The sequence below is a fragment of the Nestor notabilis genome, unplaced genomic scaffold, assembly GCF_000696875.1.
Source record: "Nestor notabilis isolate BGI_N333 unplaced genomic scaffold, ASM69687v1 scaffold12852, whole genome shotgun sequence".
NCBI lineage: Eukaryota > Metazoa > Chordata > Aves > Psittaciformes > Psittacidae > Nestor > Nestor notabilis.
In genome coordinates, this window is record NW_009918785.1 from 13,383 (window position 1) to 34,013 (window position 20,631).

Genomic DNA, 20,631 nt, shown 5'->3' on the forward strand with positions numbered 1-20,631 from the left:
ATATTTTAGTAAAGGACCTGAGAGTACTTAGGCATTCAAACTACACTGTCCCTTTGAAAGAGAGCATGCTGTATTCCATCCCAAGGGACAACGACATGTTATTTACACTTCCCAGCCTCTCAGGAAAAGGTATCTCTCTTAGCTGTTACATAATATTTTTTATCCATGGTTGATGTCTTCCTTTACAAGGGCAAAAGAACATCATTAATCCTGTGTTTCACGTAGTGGAACAGTTTCTTCATTGACAAGGAAATGTTCTGTTTAATGTAGTTTGGTTTTGGTTTTGTCTAAAATCATCTAAATTCAACTCTTCTACATTTAGGTATTTTGTTCGTTTGTTTTCAAATCTGTTCTGCTTTGAAGCACTTGGTACCTGTCAATCTGCAACCCACACATCTCACAGGAATAAATTTCTCTCTCAGAGCTATGATGGAATTTCTCTAAAGCTCCCCTTTTTTGCTGAGAATGAAAGAGAAAACTGGAGAGGAAATACCTGTCTGGGTCACTTCCAAACCAGAGAATAATTTTATATTATTAAACTTGAGTATCTTAAAAGCAAGAGTAGTTATTTGATGCCTTAATTTTATTTCAGTTCTATTTAATTAAAAACTCTCAGGGATTTCATGGAAGATGAAATATTTTGATCTAGTTCTTCACTTTTTAATCTGTCAGCAGCTGATATTTAAGCTGAATTTAAGGGGACAGCTGAGGCTGCACTCAACACTGCTGCTTAGCAAGTTCACTACTCAAGTAAACACTAGGTTCTTGCTGTAAATGTGTGAGAAATGTACTGTAAGTACAGGAATGCAGCATGTCCTGAACAGTAGGAAGACAAAGAACAGTAGGAACCAACAAGCCCCCCACTGAACTCTAGCTTTTCTTCTTCAGATATTCCAGACCCACTGCAGACTACCAGCCAGTACCTCATCCGGCAAGTGGAAACCACAGCAGATGAAGAGGCATTACCTGGCAAGTTACCAGAGACCCCTCTTAGGATAGAGCCTCCATCTTCTTACAAGGTAGTTTTGTTGTTTGTTTGAATTATTAGTATAAACATTTAAAGAGTGGTTTAAAAAGGAGAAGCAAGGGTTTTTCCCTCCCTCCCTCCTTTTTTCCCCCCATTTCCGAAGGGATGAAATACATACAGCTTGGTGACATTCCTAGGAGGAAAAGTTGTAGTAACATGCTGCAGATAAAGCTGAATGTTATCCAGTATTACAGTTTGAGGGAATGAACTTCCTTTCCCATCTTCAATTTTCTCTGCAGCAACATCTATAAATATTACATTTTCCTCTCCTTTGTGGATGTTTACAGAACAAAATAAACAAACCCAGCATTGTTGGGATTTAAACAGTGGATCTTCCTCATGTGAAGACCAAACACAGCATCCATTTGAAGATGGTAAGAAGATGTATAACATTCCTAGGCCTTTGTCTTTTGTCCTTAATTTTTAATTTGAGAAAAAAAACCAAAAACCAACCAAACCCAAAAAAAACCCAACAAAAACCAAACAACCACCCAAACCCCAGCATAATATGTAATAGCTCATTTCTGGAATTGCCATTCCATAACCTAGTATTTTGACTTCTCGGAAGTCAAATTTTACTGCTTTGTATTCATTAAAGACCAAGGTTTCTATTGTGTGAGGTATCTGGCAGTAACTGACTTCCACAGAAGACTAAAAAATCCCCACAGCCAGCCACTAAGAAAAACAGGCTTTTACAGACACTACTAAATGTAAAAAAAAACCCCAACAAAATCATCCAAATAAACCCAAAAAAACCCAACAAACAGAACACTTCCTAAATTACCCTGTAGCAGTGAGGAATTGTTGGATATTTTTACTTCAGAATCCTGCAATGTGCTGACCTCACATTCACGACACGAGTTGTGATACTTACACCAAGCAAAGCGTTTATACAGTTTCGAGTCTCATGTAGCTTTAAGTCAGTTTTACCCCTCTGGGAGATGGGCCATTGCTCTCACCCATTGCAAGAAACACAGCAACAGCTTGAGAAGTTTCAGTTCCAGATGAGATAAGGATAGGCGTTATGGCCTTACAAAGAAAACACTTTATAACCTACTGCTGAGACAGGGGGGCCAGAACAGTAGGTTGAAAGTTACAGATAGGCTAGAGAAGGTGCTACCCCTCTCCCAGGCTGCCAGTAGCCCTTTCCCTGCTGTACACTGCCATGGTATCACAGGTTTTCTACACCTCCGCCACATTGCTCACCCTTCACCTGCTGTGTTCAAGTGTCCTTTATTTTCCAAAGTGGCCTTTCCTCTCAGAGAACTCTGCTAGAATGAGCAGAGAGTTACACCTTTGCCTGTTCCAAAACTCACAGAAGAGCTGTGAGTCACCAGTCAGTTCCATCCTGCTTGTATGTGTGTTTAAGCATACATCAATTCAAGTAAAACTATCACCACATAATGCAGTTCACCAGTACCTACAAAACCTGCACTTGCTATGTTTTGCAACCTGTCTTTTTATTTTTACCTGTTTGGTTGTAGGTGATGTGCCAATGGGTGGAAGATTTGAGGAAAGTGTTGTGCAGATTCTGGCTGCAATCTCTACCCATCTTCTTCAGTTTGATGGAAGTCATTGTAGTTGGAGTTGTTGGAGCAGCTCTTATTGTCAAAGTTTTAAAGGTGATCCTCCCTTCCTGTGAAACCAAGTAAGTCATTTTTGCTGTTTGCTTCTCCGATGAAGGCAAAACATTAACTAAAAAAATAAAAATCTTTAAAGCAGTAGGCCCATTCTGTATGAAGATAGTGGCAACAATTCAGTGAAAAGTAGCTCCTGATGGCAGACAGCTATGAAGCTGCTATGGAACTGAACCTGTAGAGCCCACACTGCTGGTATTTCAGGTGTAGGAACTGGTTGAAGGGACCCCTCTGAAACCACAGCTAGTTCATTTTGGAACCAGTTTTGTATCAAGTTTTCATTCTACTTTTATAAAAGAGGTATCATGATGGTACTACTGACTTGATGCATTGGTTTAAAGTAAGTTTAAGGAGCTTAAGAATAAACCTAATTTTTAGAACATAGAATTGTTCTGTATAATGTTTTCTAATGCCAGGTAATCTTACCTTTCAGAGGCACCCTTCTCCTGGATCAGGTCAGCTTTGTACCGGTGATTACCATCAGCTTGCCTTCAGATCTTCCAGACAGGAAAAATAACTTAGATGAGAAAACACGTACTTAATACCGCGTTTGCTTTGGAGTTACTGTTTTTTAAAAGCATATTTTTAGTTGAACTCAAATTTGGCACTTGTTCTTCATACCATGTTTGTTTCCTACTAAGAAAACTCAGTCAGTTGATAAATTGGCAAAGGGATGCTCAGGCCAAGGCCCAAAGCTGACTTCCCTGTGCCTCTCCGTTAAAATACAGCTTTTTCAGAAGCTTCAAAATAAAGCAGCTTTCCACCCTGAGGGCTACCATTGGTTTTAACTTCTGTGAAGTCGCTTTTCCACACCTCAGACAGGACGCTGGCTGCCTTCATGCCCATCGATAAACCAGAGCAGCTATCCTGAGTACCGAGGTGGTGAAATTCAGGGTGTCCTGGAGTCTCCCGATAGCATTCCTCAAAAAAAGACAAAGGAGTACCGCAAAGATCAGCTGTGCCTGCAAGCCTAAACAAAGATGCCCAACCTGGTGTCAAGTCTCTTAGGGTTGAGTGTGCCTTGCAAGGAAAATATCACTACAAAACCCTCGTGTCGCTTAAGTAATTTGACATTTTAAATATGCAAACCAAATTTTAAAGGCAGATTTATATTTTAAGCACTTTACTTTTTTATGGCCCCTTCCACTCATAGAAACTGTTGGCACTCGTAAAGAATGTGCTTTTTGTATCTGTGACAGCAGTACTATGCAAAGTCTCAAGAGAAAAGAAAATTCTGTAAGCTCCCATGACAGTCCTGGCTTACCACTGCTGCGTAGGCCCAGCCTGCCCCTGCCCATTTGTACTGCTATTGTTTTTCAAATAAACCCTTAAATTGTTTATCAGACTCTGTTCATGTGTGCAGCTCCATTTATGTGTGCAACCCAGTGGTTTGCCACGTGTGTTAGATGTGGGACACTATTTGGTGTTTAACTTTTTGTTGTTCTTGCTTACAAAACAATGTCTGTCAAAAGAATGACTAGGGGGAAAAAAAGAACATTAACTACCTGGCATAAGACTGAGCAGAGTTATCATTTGAGTGATCGAAATTATCCATGTTTAGCTTAAGTTGTTCTAGTGAGGGAGAAAAGATAGGATTTCCCTTCCTCTCACCCCTGAAGGAAAGGTTCTCCGAAGTGTAATGAGTTCTCTAAGTTATTCAGCTGTTTGTCCTTACAGCTGGTGGGCGACAGGAACAGCTCGAGTTGTCTCACTAAACTGGCAGCACTGCTGGCGTAGAAGAGACATTTCTAATGCTGACTGGCCTTGCTAAAAGCCCAACCAGCCGCCACGGCCCAGCAGTGCAGCGCGGTGTACGTCAGCCCGAGGTAACAGGGACACTGCTCACGCTTCCTTTCCAAAATATATCTACTTTTTGCTGTAGCACCTTGTGGTTTGTATTTACATTTACTTCCTCAAGCTCAGTGTGCCTGGGGAGTGCAGGATCCCCCACATTGGCCAGGTTTAGCTGAGTGAGGACGATGATAGAAGTGGGGGATGTGTCCTAACTGGCTGGGTGAGCCATAAAACCCTGGAGCAGGGCAGCTGATCTGGAATGAGTGGCAATGCCCAACATCCCCGGAGCCCCAAGTAGGGTTTTCCAGGCCATATGACCAGAGAGCTGCCTACCATCACGGTAAGGTAACCACACAAGACAGAGATGATGCCAGAGCTACAGAGGCATCTGAATAAAGAATGCAGTTCAGTGAAAGAACACACGTGACAGAGGGGGTGTTGTCATCCATGGCTAAACAGTAAACAGCTAAGGCTCTAGCAGAAGAATGGTGACTGCACAGACAACGGCAGGTCTTCAAACAGTTGCAGACAAAGTCCTCTGTATGTGGAAATTAATGTTCTTTCCACATTATGCACATAGCCCTGGCCCCTTCATTAACATAGTTCAAAATAGAAGCGATGAATGTTCAAGGCTAAAGTTTAGCTTCTTGGGGGAGGAGGGAACCAGGGTGGACATGGAACAACAGTTCCTCCTTACAGCGCAAGCACAGTGTGAACCAAACTGCAGATCAAAATGCAGCAGCTGTTGCAGACTTTGCTCTTTGCATCCCTACTTAGGAAACTGTAAACCAAGCATCTGCACAGCAACAAGGAGATTTCACTCCATGCTAAACAGCTGCAACATAAATGAATGGTTAAGCCTGAAAAAGCATTGGTAGTGCTTCACGAGTTGGCTGATTTCCATGAGCTAAGTCATCCTCTTCTGTATGGTGTTCCACAAAGCACAAGGAAAGAAACACTACCATCAGGTTAACAAAATTAAACATAAAACCCAGTGCAAATCTTTAACGCAGTAATTGCCAGACAATGCTGCACTGCTGTGCTACAGAGCTGGAGCTGTCAGGTCTTAAAAAGCACCAGGCTTCTGCTGTGGCACGCATGTGGTTTTCCTGAGCCACACAATCCTCATGCCTTTCAGGAGTGCTGCTTGGAGCTGGGACCACACTGAGCCATTTCATAAGCCAGTTTAAAAACTCCTTACCGCAACTAAGAGTTAAGAAAGGACGACTGTCCTGCATGCCACTCACAGTAGGTCTCGTTTTCCCAGCACAGGAGCTGACAAGGATCCAAGGTACCAGCTAGGGAAAAGGAAGAGGGGGAGATAAGACACACATGACAAGTGACTGTCCCCACCCCTGAAACCCAACAACTACCCAAAAACCTTGACTCTGTTAGGATGATATCAGGCTTTTAGGAAAGGCAACACCTCTTATCTCCTTATGAACTGGGGCTCTCGCTACAGCCCTTCTAATTCTGCCTCAACCTCAGAATGTCTCTTTGCTTTTTAAACACATGGTGTCAAGCAGCACTGGCCCTTCCCTCCATACAGGAACTCCACTGGAAGGGGTTGGTATCACCGTGTTCTGTATTTCAAAACAAGATGACTCTCTGAGCTATGAATTCAGCATCTACAGCTTCCCCCTCTGTCCCGTCCCGTCCCCCCCCCCATTATGCAGTTGTTCATTTTGTTCATTTAGAGCGAACAGGGCTGGTTGAGGACTGAAGTACTCCTTTTAAAATGAGGTTTACTTTAGAAGTTCTCAAAACATATCATGCTTTCAGTTTAAGTGGCCCCTTACTGGACTGCTTCCAAGGACTAAAGCTTACCTACCTTCCCTTCTTTGAAGACAGATTTGAGTATTTTGGTTTCCTTGCAGTGAATTATGAGAAGAAATCCTTTCCTGTAACACAGCTGACCGCTATACGCTGATCCTAACATAGAAAAGCAAGCACTAAGAGAACCCACGTCTTCAAAATTCTGCATCTCTTTCTTAACTCTGACACATAAGGGTATCTCTTTGGAAAAGAAAGAGGTAAATTCATTTTCCATTTTGGAGACTCACCTGAATGTCTACATTTCTGGGTTCACCATGCCTGGTCGACTCAGGGATTCAGGAGCTCCCAACATCATCTGCCTTGCAGTGTCTTACCAGACATCATCACCGTAACTGCTTAAAGTCCCTTCTCGGTGTGTCCAGCTGTCACTCACAACACAGTGATGAATTTTAAAGTACATCAACACGTTGACAGTAACATCATTTACACAGCTGTGTACTTGGGATGCATTTGCCTTCTGCTCAGACTGCAACTTTTCACCATCATCTGCCCTTTCCATCTGCCTTGCAGCACCTGAAGACACACAGGAGTAGGAATTCCACAGCCAGTTTCGTATAGCGCTTCTCTACCAGCTGAAACAAGTCTTGACACATTTGATTCATGAAAAAGCTTGAAGTTCAGCTGTAAGCAGAACTAGAGCTGGCTGCTCCGAGATGAGCTAGCAGGAGGAAGTGCTTCCAAAATAACTGATGAGCAGAAATTATAGGTGGGTTAGTTACAATGACCACTGTTGAGCAAGATTTAAAATTAGGACCTGAATGGTCACTGCAGAACCAGAGAACTGCTCCTACAGTCCACTTGTCAAGGAATTCAAGAAAGGAAGTTAGACTGTGCATCAATTGTGAAGTCAGGACTATGAACAGGTACCAGCTGAGCATAAACCTTACACACAGGTACCTTACCAGAACAACCTTATCAAAGTAACTGGGTAGTGTAAACCAGGACCCATCTGACCAGTCTGGAGTTCTGAAGCTTCCAGTACCACACAACCAAGCAAGAAAAGGATATTTCAGAATTAGTGCCAGAGAGCTTTTGTTTTCTCTCAGACTCACTAGGAGACTGTACATGTGACCTGGCATCACTGCTGGCTGCACGGGATTTGTTTACCCTGGCTGGATGTATTGTAGTATTAGTTAACAGATACTGTAAGCCAGTGATGATCCTACCCCCTGGTTTAAACTTCAGTTGAATCTATGGACTGTTAGTAGTGCATGGGTTGCTGTTCTAAATCTGAACCCTCGTATGGGTTCCTTATTAATACCCTAGAGATAAATAAAGGGTAAAATTCTCCAAGATGACCTAGCAAAGCCATCTGTATAACTGCATCTTGCTTATCCCACTTTCCAGTTCTCAGCATCCCTTACTGTAGCAGGGCTAGTTTGGGTTTTTTTGGTGTAATGGCTGTTTCAAGAGTAAACCCTCTGCTGAAAGAGTTCTAGTATTAAATTTAAGTAATTTTAAACCCTTGGAGAACAAAGCAGATCCCATCAGTATCTTGTGCATTTGAGACCAATGGGTAACTTTTGAGCTGGTTCAAAGAGAGCCAGACAGAATTTGCATTTTGAAAAAAAATTTATTTAGACATCTGTTGCTCTTAAATTACAAAAGTTAAAAAGAGCAGGCAGTGCACCAGCACACCATTTGTTAATTCTAAAGCTCTTTTAAGATGTAGGATGGCTTCTTCAAGATAAGACAACTCAGCATGATCCAAATTCAACTATCCATTTCTCATACTTCTCAATGTCCGCAGCAGATACAGATTTAGAAACTTTCTTCAAAGCTATTTCAAAGTCTTCCATAGTTGTTGGCATGTGCATATCATCTCGGGAAAGATTTCTGATTTCTTCTGGTGTCAAGCCTTCAATGCGCCTTCTCATAGCCATCAGGGATGCATCTCTAGTAAGAACGCAAGACAAAAAGGTTACTCAGTAGGGGATGGTGGCTCAGTTGTTTAAAGGCTCAGCACAGCATTCCAGTCAAACTGTTGCTTTCAAATAGATGTAATAAAGAATTGTAAACTTTTACAGGAAGATCTTTGAGTGCTTGTACAACCTACAATACCATGCTATCCTTATTTTTCAATCATGGATTTATCCTCACTGGATCTCTGAATAGCGACTATTCACAGGCGAGGACTAACTGGTTTATCTATTACCATTGCATGTCTATAATATAGCTGCTGTTTATAGTATCTTCAAACAGGAACAAGACAAAGTAATACTTTTACTCCTCTTATGTATAGAAGAAGTGGCTGGAATGTTTTGAACATTTCCTGGTCCAAATAGGAATCCTATTTGAAAGACAAACGGGTCAACAGTACCTTCCTCCAACCTATATGTTCACAGCTAAATGTTAAACTACAAAAATCTGTTTAGCCCATAGCTCCTCAAACTTCCAGCCTCAATAAACATTAAGTAGCTTTACAAGTGTCATTTTCTTGCTGCATTAAGTTTGCCTGCATTTGCATTTTCAACAGTAATATCCATAGCAGCAGGTGATGAGCTGCTGAGGTGATTAACGTCTAACACTGGAAGACCAAAGCTTCTGCTAATTCATTGTTATATAGCTTATAATAAGAAAATGCTACTTATTTTGTTTAGAAGTAAAAAAGATGTAAAGGTAATCCTGGAGATATCATAATAGTGTATCATATTGTATTAATGGGTGAGAATCCAAAGAGAGAAAACTTACACATTGTCTTCTAGGAAGATTCAGAATGATGGTTTCAGCATATTCTGTTCCAGCTTCACCCCTTAACCCTAAAGGAGACCATAGCTCACAAACTTCATGAATTTCATAGAATCATGGAATGGTTACGGTTGGAAGGGACCTTAAAGATCCTCTAGTTCCAACCCCCTGCCTGAGCAGGGATGCCTCACACTAGACCAGGATGCTCAGAGCCCTGTCCACCGTGGCCTTGAACACTGCCAGGGATGGGGCAGCCACAGCTTCTCTGGGCACCCTGTGCCAGTGACTCACAAGCCTCATAGTAAAGAACTTCTTCCCAATATCTAATCTCAGTCTCCCCTCTATAAACTTGAAGCCATTGCACCTTCCTGGAGCCTCCCCTTCTCCGGGCTGAACAGCTGAACAACCCCAACTCTCTCAGACTGTCTTCATAGGAGAGGTTTGTTTACTAACTAATTGTTAGCAATTAGAATGCATACTACAGTAACTAGAATTTCCAAACAACCCCAAAAAGTTTCCTTGTTAAACTCCATCTCAGTCTGATATCACCATGATTTGCTGTTACATCATCATTTGTGAACAAAGAGCCAGTGATATACCTGGAGGGGGCATCCCAAAGGCCTTTACCCTTCACAGTCCGCTCAAAACAACAATCCAAAAATCAGTTCATACATCTACTATGCAATTTAGATATTTTCTGAATGTCTTTTTATAATAAAGTTTCATCTTCGTTTTCCATGGTTACATGCTGACTGTTCAGAACTGCACTGTTCTCTCTGACTGGTTTTCACTCCAGCTCAGCCAACTTTGGATTTCACCTCCAATTCTTTAAGGTAGGAGAATAATTTGAGAAAGCCAGAGGTTTTGGTTCACTTTTCCTTAAGTTTTGCTTGTGCCATTAGCAAGGACTGTTATAGCCTGCAAGTTTGAACTTTACTTTGCTCATATACTGCGAGTCTGAACTATACAAGAGCACTTTTAGATCAGCCATATGTCTTTTTGTCTCAATGTAAATGAGACAATCATGTCCAACATCTGTTTTCCTGACACAGTTAACAGGCTAATACAAGCACTTTCTTACTAATTTCAATTCGTGCACCTCCAAACCACAGTTTGTCTGGATTTCTGGTTGCTGCCACCTCAGTCATCTCTAAGAAGACTGCCACAAATGAAAGACTCGAGTATTTCTTTGTGGGTTTCTTTGCATTTGTATGCTTTTATTTTGTTGGGGAGGGTTTCATTTGTTTGGTTGGGTTTTTAAGTTCTGATTAAAAAATAAAAAGCAACAGCTTGTGTGTATAAATATATATACATGAAATTCACTGAAAAACATTTCAAGTATGCTGACTTTTAAACAACTGTATTGCTATCCAGTATGAAATGAAGGACAAAAACCACACACTGAACAGACCAGAGAAAACAAACTGCAGGTAAAATTTACTGAACAGTAGGCCAAACAAATCTCTTTCATATAACATGAACCTATTAGCACAAACTCCTTTCAAAGCACAACGAACACCAAAACTGAGCAAAATACCACCACAAATTCACCTCACAGACCTACAAATGAAACAAATCTGCCCAACACTGGTTCAGAACAACGAACGTACCGTTCTTTTCCCAGATACCATGTAAGGCTTGTTGAGGAAATAGTACTGAGGCTCCAACTCTTAGCTCAGCCTGAAGCGACTCTGCTGATAGAGCCTTTGGTGGCAGTTTTGCACAGAGGCTACTCGCATTCATCCCTGCTGCATAGCATACTGTCCTTTCAGCTGTGCTGACAAGTGTTTGCAGAGCTATATTAGGAGTCAAGGCAAGAAATGGATCTGCATTTCAGGAAAGCAATGAGGAGGTGGTTTTAATACAGAACGTTTCTCTTACCCTCTTCAAAGTACAGCCCCAGAACAGTTGGCACTGGCACAACCAGGAGCTCAAGCCTTGCACTGCCACATTTCAGTACTGCCTCCAAAGCCTCAAAGTACAGTTACACAGGTGCCTATTAGATGACAACAGCATCCTAAGAAGTTTTGGTTCTGTGTCCATTACTGCCATTTCCGTAATTTGCCACTGCTCCAACTGTGCCAGTGCAAATCTTCAGATGTAAACTAGAGGACTGATACAAAGTCTCTTAGAAGATCAGTTCTTCCTTCCCCTTTCAGTTTTTGAAAGCAAAGATTGGGGAAGCGTTAGGAAGTATTTTCAGGAATCTAGATTACAGAACAGGCCCACAAATGACTGTATGCAAACAGGACTGAGGGGAAGGAGTAGAAGAAAACTTAAACCAGACTTATCACTAAAGCTAACATGCTGAGTACACAGCTCATACTGTCACACGACACAGTACACCTTTTTTGTGTCATAAAGGAAGAACACCCAATGTTTTTACTTCAGTTATTCTTGCCTCTGCCACTATTGCCTTTTACACATGGATGTTCTGCTGAAGTAGTATAACCTCAGCAGAATGGCTGCAACTCTGCATAACTTAAAGTCTAGCATTCTGTGGATGTTCCTCACGCAAAGAATTTGGCGTACATGAAAGAACGTGGAATTTAACCAAATCATAGCTTGTTTAGATTACTATGTTGCAACTGATCTCCATCATTATTATATGAAAATATCAAATGGAAATCTAGATAATTAATGCAGTATTTCACCTTTTAGCCATACAGAGAAGACAAGTTACAGTCCCTTTTATCCAGTAATTTTTATCATGTAAATTACTTCACAAAAAGTTTTCTTAAGAGAGTATATAGCAGTAGTAACACAAATGATGCAGTGTTAACATACCTGCATACGTTGGTAATGTCTGCACCTGAATAACCCTCCATTTTCTCAGCTATATTTGCAAGGTCAACATCATCAGCCAGTTCCAGCTCTTGTAGATTTATTCTTAGGAGTTCCTCTCTACCTTTTGCTAATCAAAGAACAGAAAATTGAGTCTGTTTTGCTTTCTGAAGATAAATAATGAATTGGAGAATGATAAGAGGGAAGAATGAGAACAAGAACACTGTACTTGGTAAAAAGTACCAAGCATTGTTCTTGCTACAAAGGTAAATGTTCAGTGTTTAGATTTAAACTTGTTCTGAACTCATAAATTAAATTTCATACATGTATCTAATCTTTAAACCAGGTGATGAAATTTAAAGGAATATTGATAAAGTTTAGGTTTTAGTCTTTCCAACCACTCCTCCCCCCAGGTCTTCGTACCTGATGGTAAAGGAATGTAAATTCTCTTTTCTAGTCTCCGTCTTAGGGCTTCATCAATATCCCAAGGAAAATTAGTAGCAGCAAGTACCATGACCATCTTGGAAGGATCATCATTTTCTGTAGCCCCTCCAACACCTGCATTGGAGAAGAGAAAGCAAAACGTACATGGTTTATCACATTTCATGTAGAGAGAGAACAATATCCACAATTCTGTAACATTAAAGCAGCTACTGTATTGCCCTTTAGTGAGTCTAAGTGCAACAGAATCACTAAAGTGCAAGACAGTTCAGTTTTTCATTTGTATGACAGCCTGCAAGAAAAAAATAGAGACTAGGTTTAACTAGTGGCATAGGCCACTGCTCAGATCAGCAAGTTCCTCCCCATCATGGCAGGAACAGTTTTACAGTAGAGTTGGTTGTATTTCTGCCATTACAGTATTTGAATTTTCACATCAACAACTGGTAACAGTGTGTGAGGAAAAACAAAATAACCCCCCAAACTCATCACCACACCAAAAACCAGACAATTCCCCCCGCAGCATTCATTAACAGCCACACAAAAGCAGTATTACTCCCCTAAGAAGTTTTTTCATTTCTGAATTTAGGCCAAAACACACCACATACACAAGTAGACTCTTACAAACTGCTGAAATGAATGTTTAAATTTGGTGGACTGAATCACAAGCTCTCTGTGTTGGAAGTACCGTGAAATTGCTGCTATATGGAGAAGTTGGTTTCATTGAACCTGCTACTCTCTGCATTTACTGGTTTTGCTTATAATCATAGGACTGGGCCATGAAATAGCCACTGTACCTAATCTGTCTGAAAATCTGCATGTAAAACATTATTTATGAGCGCTCAAGTAGGAGGACTTCTAATAGTTGTTAGTAATAAAACGAGCTTATGTACATACTTGAGTTATGAGAAGAGTATTACAGCTCTGCTGCTATTTAAAGTCAAATATAAAAGGATGTTAGCATCAGAGAACCAGATATAAATACACAAATCTTCTGACTCATGGAATTGTATCACAAATTACTCCACAGACTAGCACTTTTCAGTTGCTCTTCTCCTTCTCCCTGTTTAGGAGTATAAAAAGGATGCCTTTACAGAAACTCTGCGGAGTGTTACCTACTTTTAAACTTCGTTGATTTGTGAAATATTCACCAAACAGCTGTAATAAACTCAGTGTTTTAAAAAGAAAATACTCCAACCATGTCTATAAAAAATTGCCTTAGTTTTTTATTTATATCTTTAAAAGAAAAAAAAAAAAAAAAGGGATCCCAAATAAGCTAAGTGCAGTAATTGCTTTGAAGCCTGAACTGGAACACATGTCAGTTCTTTTGAGCCACCTTTTACTTGGTTTTGGAGAAGTGATATGCTAGGTGAAGAATGAGAGGAGCAGTTAATATTTTTTTTCTTCTGTAGCTTTGAAATCTTGTATTTTCCATTGAATCTTTGTTATTCTGGGTCAATAATATAAGCTTGTTGCTCAGACGCTAAAAGATTGTTAAATATTTGGTATATTTTTTTCCTTCCACACTGACAGCTGGAACAGTGCACTTTTATCTTTTTACCCCAATTTTATGTAAGGTTTTCAAAGAAATCGCTCCTGAAGAAAGACGTTTTGATTATTTATTTTTCTTCCCTCTAGTTTCCTCCAGTCCAGCACTTCCCAGTAATCAGGTTATTTACCATCCATTTGAACTAGCAGCTCTGCCTTCACACGCCGGCTAGCTTCATGCTCCTCTGAAGTTCCCCTGCGACTACAGATAGAGTCTATCTCATCAATAAATATCGTTGTTGGGGCATAAAATCGAGCCTAAAGAAAGCAAAAGATAAAGCAGAAACTGAAATAACAGTCTACTCACATTTAAGAAACAGCAGCACATTCAGAACTGCGTAAGTATCAGACAATACCTAACCTTCCCACTCTTTGACCACTGCACACAACTACAGAGCAGCTGTGCATTCATTAATGCTACTTGAGCAGAATGTTTTTGGCAAAGTCCTGTAATTGTTAGGGCTATAAACAAATGTTTAATAAGCTAAAGGCAGTTTTACAGAAATAATAATAACAGAGTAAGATTTATAACTGTGAAAGTCACCACAGTTATTCAAGCAGGAATGCTGGAATAACAACTCAGTTAAAGCTAGGACATCATAATATGGAACCTCTCCAAAAAACAGGTTAACTGCAAAATAACTCTAGTCTTTCTGAAAACAAGAGAGATTAAAGACAAGGATCTGGGACAATAAAAGCTGTTGTCCTACAGCAGTTGAGATGCTGTCCATTGTGTATATGCATTTTTGATTGATCATATTAAATTAGTTGATATCATGCCTATCAAACTATGATCTTGTCTTTCCTGATTTTTCTGACTATTTTAACTGCAGCTCTGCTGCCCCCTTCAGTACCGGGTACCGCCGCAAACACTGCATGCACATGGAAAAACATAAAAGACTACATATTCTGAGCCAATTTCAAGTGTTATGTGCTCTGAAGCCAACTAGAGTTTGGAATTCTACTTATTTTAAGCACAAACAAAAAAACTACCCACAACAACAACAACAAAACATGCACAGCCTAAGCAGGGTTCTCACCACATTTTAGATTCCACCTTCACTTTTACATTCAAGTATATTCTACAGCACTTATCAGCTTATAGTGAGCTACCTCTAATGTAACAAGCTAACCCTGAAAATAAAGATGACCTAATTTTTCCGTTTTTATAAAGCTATTTAGGAATAACCAGATCTTGAATGTGCATGGCCAAATCAGAAGGTCCTAAAGTGTTTGAAGCTTGCAGAGTTGTTTATGTATGGTATGAGTTTTACACCTTGGCAAGGTTTCACTATTCCGCAAGTAATTCTACTTCATTATCTCACTATTTATGATCAGGAACTTCAATCACCATTTCAAACAATAGACGAACAAGTTTCTCAGACTCTCCTCTGTATTTTGAGGTAAGTGTGGAAGAAGAAACATTGAAAAAGGTAGTCTTGCATTCAGTTGCTACAGCTTTTGCCAGGAGGGTCTTTCCAGTACCAGGAGGACCAACCATCAGCACACCCTGTTAGAATGAAAAAGAGACACTTTTAGGACAAGAATCAAAACACAGACTATTTCACAGTTTACCACTATAGTATTAAAATACTAGATATAAACTTTCCTTTGAAAAGTTATTCAAAGGTAAGTAATTAACTGCTATTACAGTAATACAATATAGCTGAAGGCAGTGTATTATTTATCCAGCTGACACCTTTATTTTGTTAGTATTATTTACCATAAGTTTTGTTACTGAAAAGTGGAAAGAATCTATATAAACTGCAAAAACACCTGAAATTTCTTGTTCCGCCAAGATCCAATCTCAGAATCCTACTTATGATCACAGGATCAGATTTTTTCATACCTTCCATGGTCTTCTAATTCCCTTAAAAAACTCCGGCATCCACATGGGTAAAACTACAGCTTCCTTAAGCAGCTTTTTGGCTTCTACTAAATCAGCAATGTCATCCCTGACAAGAAAGAGAAAGTTGTTTGACAGATTCAGACAGGCTGCAAAAGAATTGGTCCCCAACTCAAAACAATATGCAGTTAAACTTAATGTTATTTAACAGATCTTCCATAATTCAGGAAAACAAGCTGGATTTATTTCTGCTCTAGTGTCAAAAGCCTACACAGACAAAAGCCTACAACAAAACTGACAAAATCTGTCTAGTAGACTCCAGCTGGATGCATAAGCAAAGAGACACATTAACTCTTTCATAAGGGCACCATTGTTCTTATTCACAGAAAGAATAAGCAGGATAGGGCAAGTTGTTTAAACTAGTTACAGATGATACGTTCTTCTTTTGCTGAGAGGTTGGCTGACTCGGAAACCTGAATGCTACCTTTCATTGTTATGAGAACAGTTAACTGGTAAACGGAGTTGAATTAAAAAGAATTTTTAGAATTCTCTTCCAGAGTTACAAAATTATTCATTCTTAGATACCTTATCGGCTGGTCCGATTTTCCTGAGGGTAACTCAGGGTATTTCACTTAGAAGCATGTGCCCAAGTAATATTTTGGTTTCAAAACATATCCTTATAAAGAATTAGTTTCAAATCTGAAGTTGCAGTTTAAGATTCAACATAAAAACCGAAACATGTATTTACATGTTACAGTGAAATACATGCCAGTTGCATGCATAACAAACTGTTTGTGGGATTGTTCAAGGTTGTGGGGGGTTTTTTAAAGCCTACTTTATTTTCCAGAAGATCTTTGATCATTTAATCCTCACAAAATCACCTAAGCTTGGAAACATTTGGAACACAAGCCAACCTTTGTATAAGGTTTAATATTTAACACATTTACGTAAAGGTACTGGCACATGGTTATATTTTATACTGGCAGTCACAGCACACCCAACAAGATTTCAAAGGGTTCCTATATTGACATAACTTCTTTGTTAATTGGTTTACTATCTTGGTACGCCCCTGGGCAGCAAAACAGGTTTTTAAAAGAAGAGACACTGGCAGATACTAGAATCTTCTACATTGCAAAAGACTATCTAAAAAATTCATTTTAGGACTCTCAGAAAAGTTTGAGAAGCTCTGTATGGTCAGGCTGGGCTTTGAGCAACCTGATCTAGGGAAAAATGTCCTTGGCCATGGCATGGGGTTGGACCAGGTGGTTTTCAAAGGCCTCTTCCAACCCAAACTATTCTATGAATTCATGGGTGGAAAAAAGTGTTCTAAAAATATTCAGCTACACAAAAAGTTTAGTCACCTATTTAATCAGTAAAGAAATCCTTAGGTACTTTTTATACGTAAGCGTATGCTAAAATACTTTAGTCCTGTCATACTGTCTAAGAGGAAAAAGAAACAACTCAAAGACTGGCAGCAGTATTCAAACTTACCATCGAATGTTGGGATTCTGAGAAATTATATCTCTTTCCAAAGCTTCTACTAAATCTTTATCATATCCAGTACTATCAAATTTCTTTGGCTCAGCCTCTGAAATCTCTGATGTGGATTTGTTCTACATATAAAAGATATAACAACATAAATAGATAACAATGGTTATGCCACTAATGGATTTTTAAACAAGTCCACAGTAGCATCATATTTCTAGAAGGCAGCAACATAAACCAGAATGAAAATTACGAAGCATCCATATTCCTGGTGCACTGCAGAATCTATGTGGTTCTCCCAGACTTCTGTACTGCCCTGGTCCTATTTGCTTCTCCACAAAGCCAGCATATTGTACTAAAGCAGTTCCTCTGCTCTAGTAGGTAATCAAAACTGCGTACACCTGTCACAATATAACAGTGTTTCTCCCAGAGAAATAAAAAACCACAGAAGTAAAAAAGAGCTAACTAACTGATACAGCAGCAAAGCAGAAGCAAAGAAGCTACATGGCTGAAAGGGCACAAACAGCAGCGACCATGTAATTGAGAAGAAATAAAATACACTAGACATACCCCCCTTTTTTTTTTATACACTTAACAGCAAGCACTGGTGTTGACAGAACAACTGTAAAAAAGAAAAAAGAGCTATCCTGTCTCTGTGTGTGTTTATCCATAGTGAGAGGATTATCACTCAATGTAATTTAGCTCCTAATAAAAATAGTAGCTTACATCACTAAACAATTCCACCCTCATAGTATATACTATTTCCGAAGGCCACGACATCTTGCCACAACATAAGGTGGATGAAGCTATCAAACTGTTACACGAATATTTGATTTATCCAGACTCTGGAAAACTATGAGTTTAGTGTCTTCAGTATGACCTGTTACTCTGGTCAGCTAAATTTATGGAGACCAGAGCACAAGCAAAACTTCAAGCACTCTGACTGCAAAGAACAGATCATAGATGATTCCCTCTCATGATGTATGTTGGGATTCTGTTTTTATTTAAACTGAAGAGTCTGAAGCTAATAACAGATCTCAACCGAAAAATAAGAAAAGGCATAGCTTTTAAGATTAAATAGATCTTGAAATACTTTGGAAAAGGCAAGTCAGTGTCAGTCTAAAATACATGAAAGCAACCAAAGGACTTACCATTTGAATGAGCTTTATCAGGTTTGGTTTCAGTAATTCAGAGTTGCAGTAAACAAGCCCACATTTACCACATCACTTCCTCCAGAAGAAGGTTTAGTCTGGCGTTTTTTTGGGTTTGGTTGTCTGGGAGGTTTTGGGGGTTTTTTTTTGGGTTTGTTTGTTTTTACTGAATCTGTAACCAAGACTGTCCATAAAGCAAAGATACCTTACAACGTGCAATTCAAATCAGCACACTGACTTGAACAGAAGAAACATTTTCAGGCATCTAATTTTACGATACACTCAATATTAAGAAAACAAGACTGAGTTTCTCAACTTCATGAAGTTATTTGCAAGCTTACCTTTTCCTCTTTTCCTTTATTTTGCTGATCCTTTTTTTCCCGGCTGCGGACCGCCTTCCCCTTATCATTGGGATTTCGAGAAGAAGGACGGTGAGGGCCTCTGACTGCCGCACTCACACGATTATTGTGACCTCTGCAATCACTGCATGGAACAGACTGACGTTTTCTGGGTCCTGGCGAAGGCCTAATTAGTTGTAACATATGCAAGAAGCCTCAGCGTAAAGTCACTAGTGAGCACTACGTAACCAAATCAAGAGGCTACAAACTGAAAAGTCATTCTGCTCAAAATAAAAATCTGTATGTCAGAAACAAGACAGACATTTTCAGATAGTCACTGAAAGTCCACTTTCCCTTTCCCACAAGCTGAGGACTCGTTTGCTTAAAGCAAGCTCCTTGCTTTGCATATTTCATAAAGAAAAGTAATCTGAGTATCATGGATCACTCAAGATATATCAGGATCCAGTACGTTCATAAAAGCTGTCTTTAATTGAGTCACAGCAGCAAGTTTGTCATGACTGTACACGTCTCTTCAGGGTGAAAGAGGTAACATCATAAGTGTCAAGGTCTTTTCAGTCTCCAAATGGAGTATCTATCAACCTATACTTTTACTTATGAACACCTAGGCATCTCTGAATTCCACCACAAAGCTCAAAATAAAGGAATAGTGTGATCACACATCTAATTTCCACCAAAATTTGAGTCCCACTATCTCAGTATAGGAATTTACTGTGGTTATTCCAATGCAACATGGCCTAAGTTTTCACCATGGCTTTTTTGTATTATCACAGCTCAATACTTCACCAGCTGTTAACTTAAATGGAACAGAAACAGATCTCTCAAGTCTTTCCCATTTTAGAAACACAAATTTGTGTATATCTCTTCTCTAGAATGCTTCAAAACATTAGGAGAGTTCTATGTCCCAGACTCTATTGTTCCAGAAGGTTTGAATGAAATTGGATAACAGCGTTCCAAGTTATTAAATAGGATTGACAGGAACAGTGTGATCACACAAGACCCTTTTCTTTCAGAAGTCGGGCTTAAAATAAATCAATTAAAAAAAGAAATGTAAAAATGTATCCGCAAAGACTGAAGTTATTCATCAAAGCCTCAAAGAACAGCTAAGCTCATCTAATAGTCACTTGCTGTCAAAATGCATAGTTCGTGTCTGCTTTGCGTGCACTCCTGTTCCCTCCTTCATGCTACTACAGGCATGTGTTAGAACCTGCAATTAACCAGCTCAGATAGTTAATCTCAGGGAAGTGGGGGTGTGGGAAACAAACAAACGCTAGCCCCACAAACCAACGTCTTTTTTTGCTAGTTTAGCATTCTGAACCAGCTAATCAACACCAACAAAGATGAAAGTGAAAAAAACCCACCTCAGGCAACTATGGAGGGTAGGACTATCTTTCAGCAGCAGCTGCATTGTCAAACCACACCACAAGGCCTGGGTTTCACAGATACTAACCCAGCATAATTCTGAAATAAGCAGGCTTGCCTGAAGCTGCTTGTTCCTTACCCTCCCCTTGAGCTTATGCTAGCCTAACTGACCAGTTCCTGAGGGAGATCAGGGAACCAGGTTGCTACACAAAGGAACTGAGCTTGGACATTTCCAGATTTTAAGTTACTCTGATAACATGTCTTCATCCTTTTCCTATCTATCAGCTGTATGCATAACCATTTTTAAGTTGATAAGATGAATACAGGAATAGAGTTGAGCTGCCACAGAATGACAAGTTTATCTTAAGTCAGGGAAAAACAAAACAACCACCTCCCCCCCCCCCCCCCCAAAAAAAAAGGAAAGAACAAGTAAACAAACAAAACACCCCTCCCAAACAAAAACGCCTCCCACCCCCCCAAAAGAAAACAACAAGCACCAAGCTTGACATTACTCAAGCATGCACAAGATAAAAGCCCCAGAATGTTCTGAGGCACGCTGCCTCAAAATGACATCTCCTTGACACATCTAGAACAAAAATTACACAAGAACAGGCTGAAGTCAATGCTCACTTTGCCCTGATAAACATTAATTTAGGTCTTCAAGTTTCCTCTTACCTAC

At 39.8% G+C, this 20,631-nt stretch overlaps 2 protein-coding genes across 2 annotated transcripts in view; one reads left to right on the forward strand and one right to left on the reverse strand.

Moving 5' to 3' along the window:
• Positions 1–3,638, forward strand: part of GINM1 (glycoprotein integral membrane 1) — an 8,215-nt gene extending 4,577 nt beyond the window's left edge. Inside the window, exons 4-8 of the mRNA XM_010009902.1 lie at positions 1–129; positions 889–1,019; positions 2,512–2,675; positions 3,098–3,198; positions 3,487–3,638. The exon at positions 1–129 is cut by the window's left edge and continues 11 nt beyond it. Coding sequence (XP_010008204.1) covers positions 1–129; positions 889–1,019; positions 2,512–2,675; positions 3,098–3,198; positions 3,487–3,638 — 677 coding nt within the window. The remainder of the gene's footprint in view (positions 130–888; positions 1,020–2,511; positions 2,676–3,097; positions 3,199–3,486) is intronic.
• A 4,209-nt stretch (positions 3,639–7,847) lies between these two features.
• Positions 7,848–20,631, reverse strand: part of KATNA1 (katanin p60 (ATPase containing) subunit A 1) — a 13,849-nt gene continuing 1,065 nt past the window's right edge. The window contains exons 2-10 of the mRNA XM_010009901.1: positions 20,628–20,631; positions 18,576–18,759; positions 17,090–17,211; positions 15,602–15,707; positions 15,104–15,262; positions 13,884–14,010; positions 12,190–12,324; positions 11,770–11,896; positions 7,848–8,190 (exon numbers count right to left, since the gene is read on the reverse strand). The exon at positions 20,628–20,631 is cut by the window's right edge and continues 163 nt beyond it. Of these exons, the coding sequence (XP_010008203.1) occupies positions 7,992–8,190; positions 11,770–11,896; positions 12,190–12,324; positions 13,884–14,010; positions 15,104–15,262; positions 15,602–15,707; positions 17,090–17,211; positions 18,576–18,759; positions 20,628–20,631 (1,163 nt within the window). The 3' untranslated portion in view covers positions 7,848–7,991. The remainder of the gene's footprint in view (positions 8,191–11,769; positions 11,897–12,189; positions 12,325–13,883; positions 14,011–15,103; positions 15,263–15,601; positions 15,708–17,089; positions 17,212–18,575; positions 18,760–20,627) is intronic.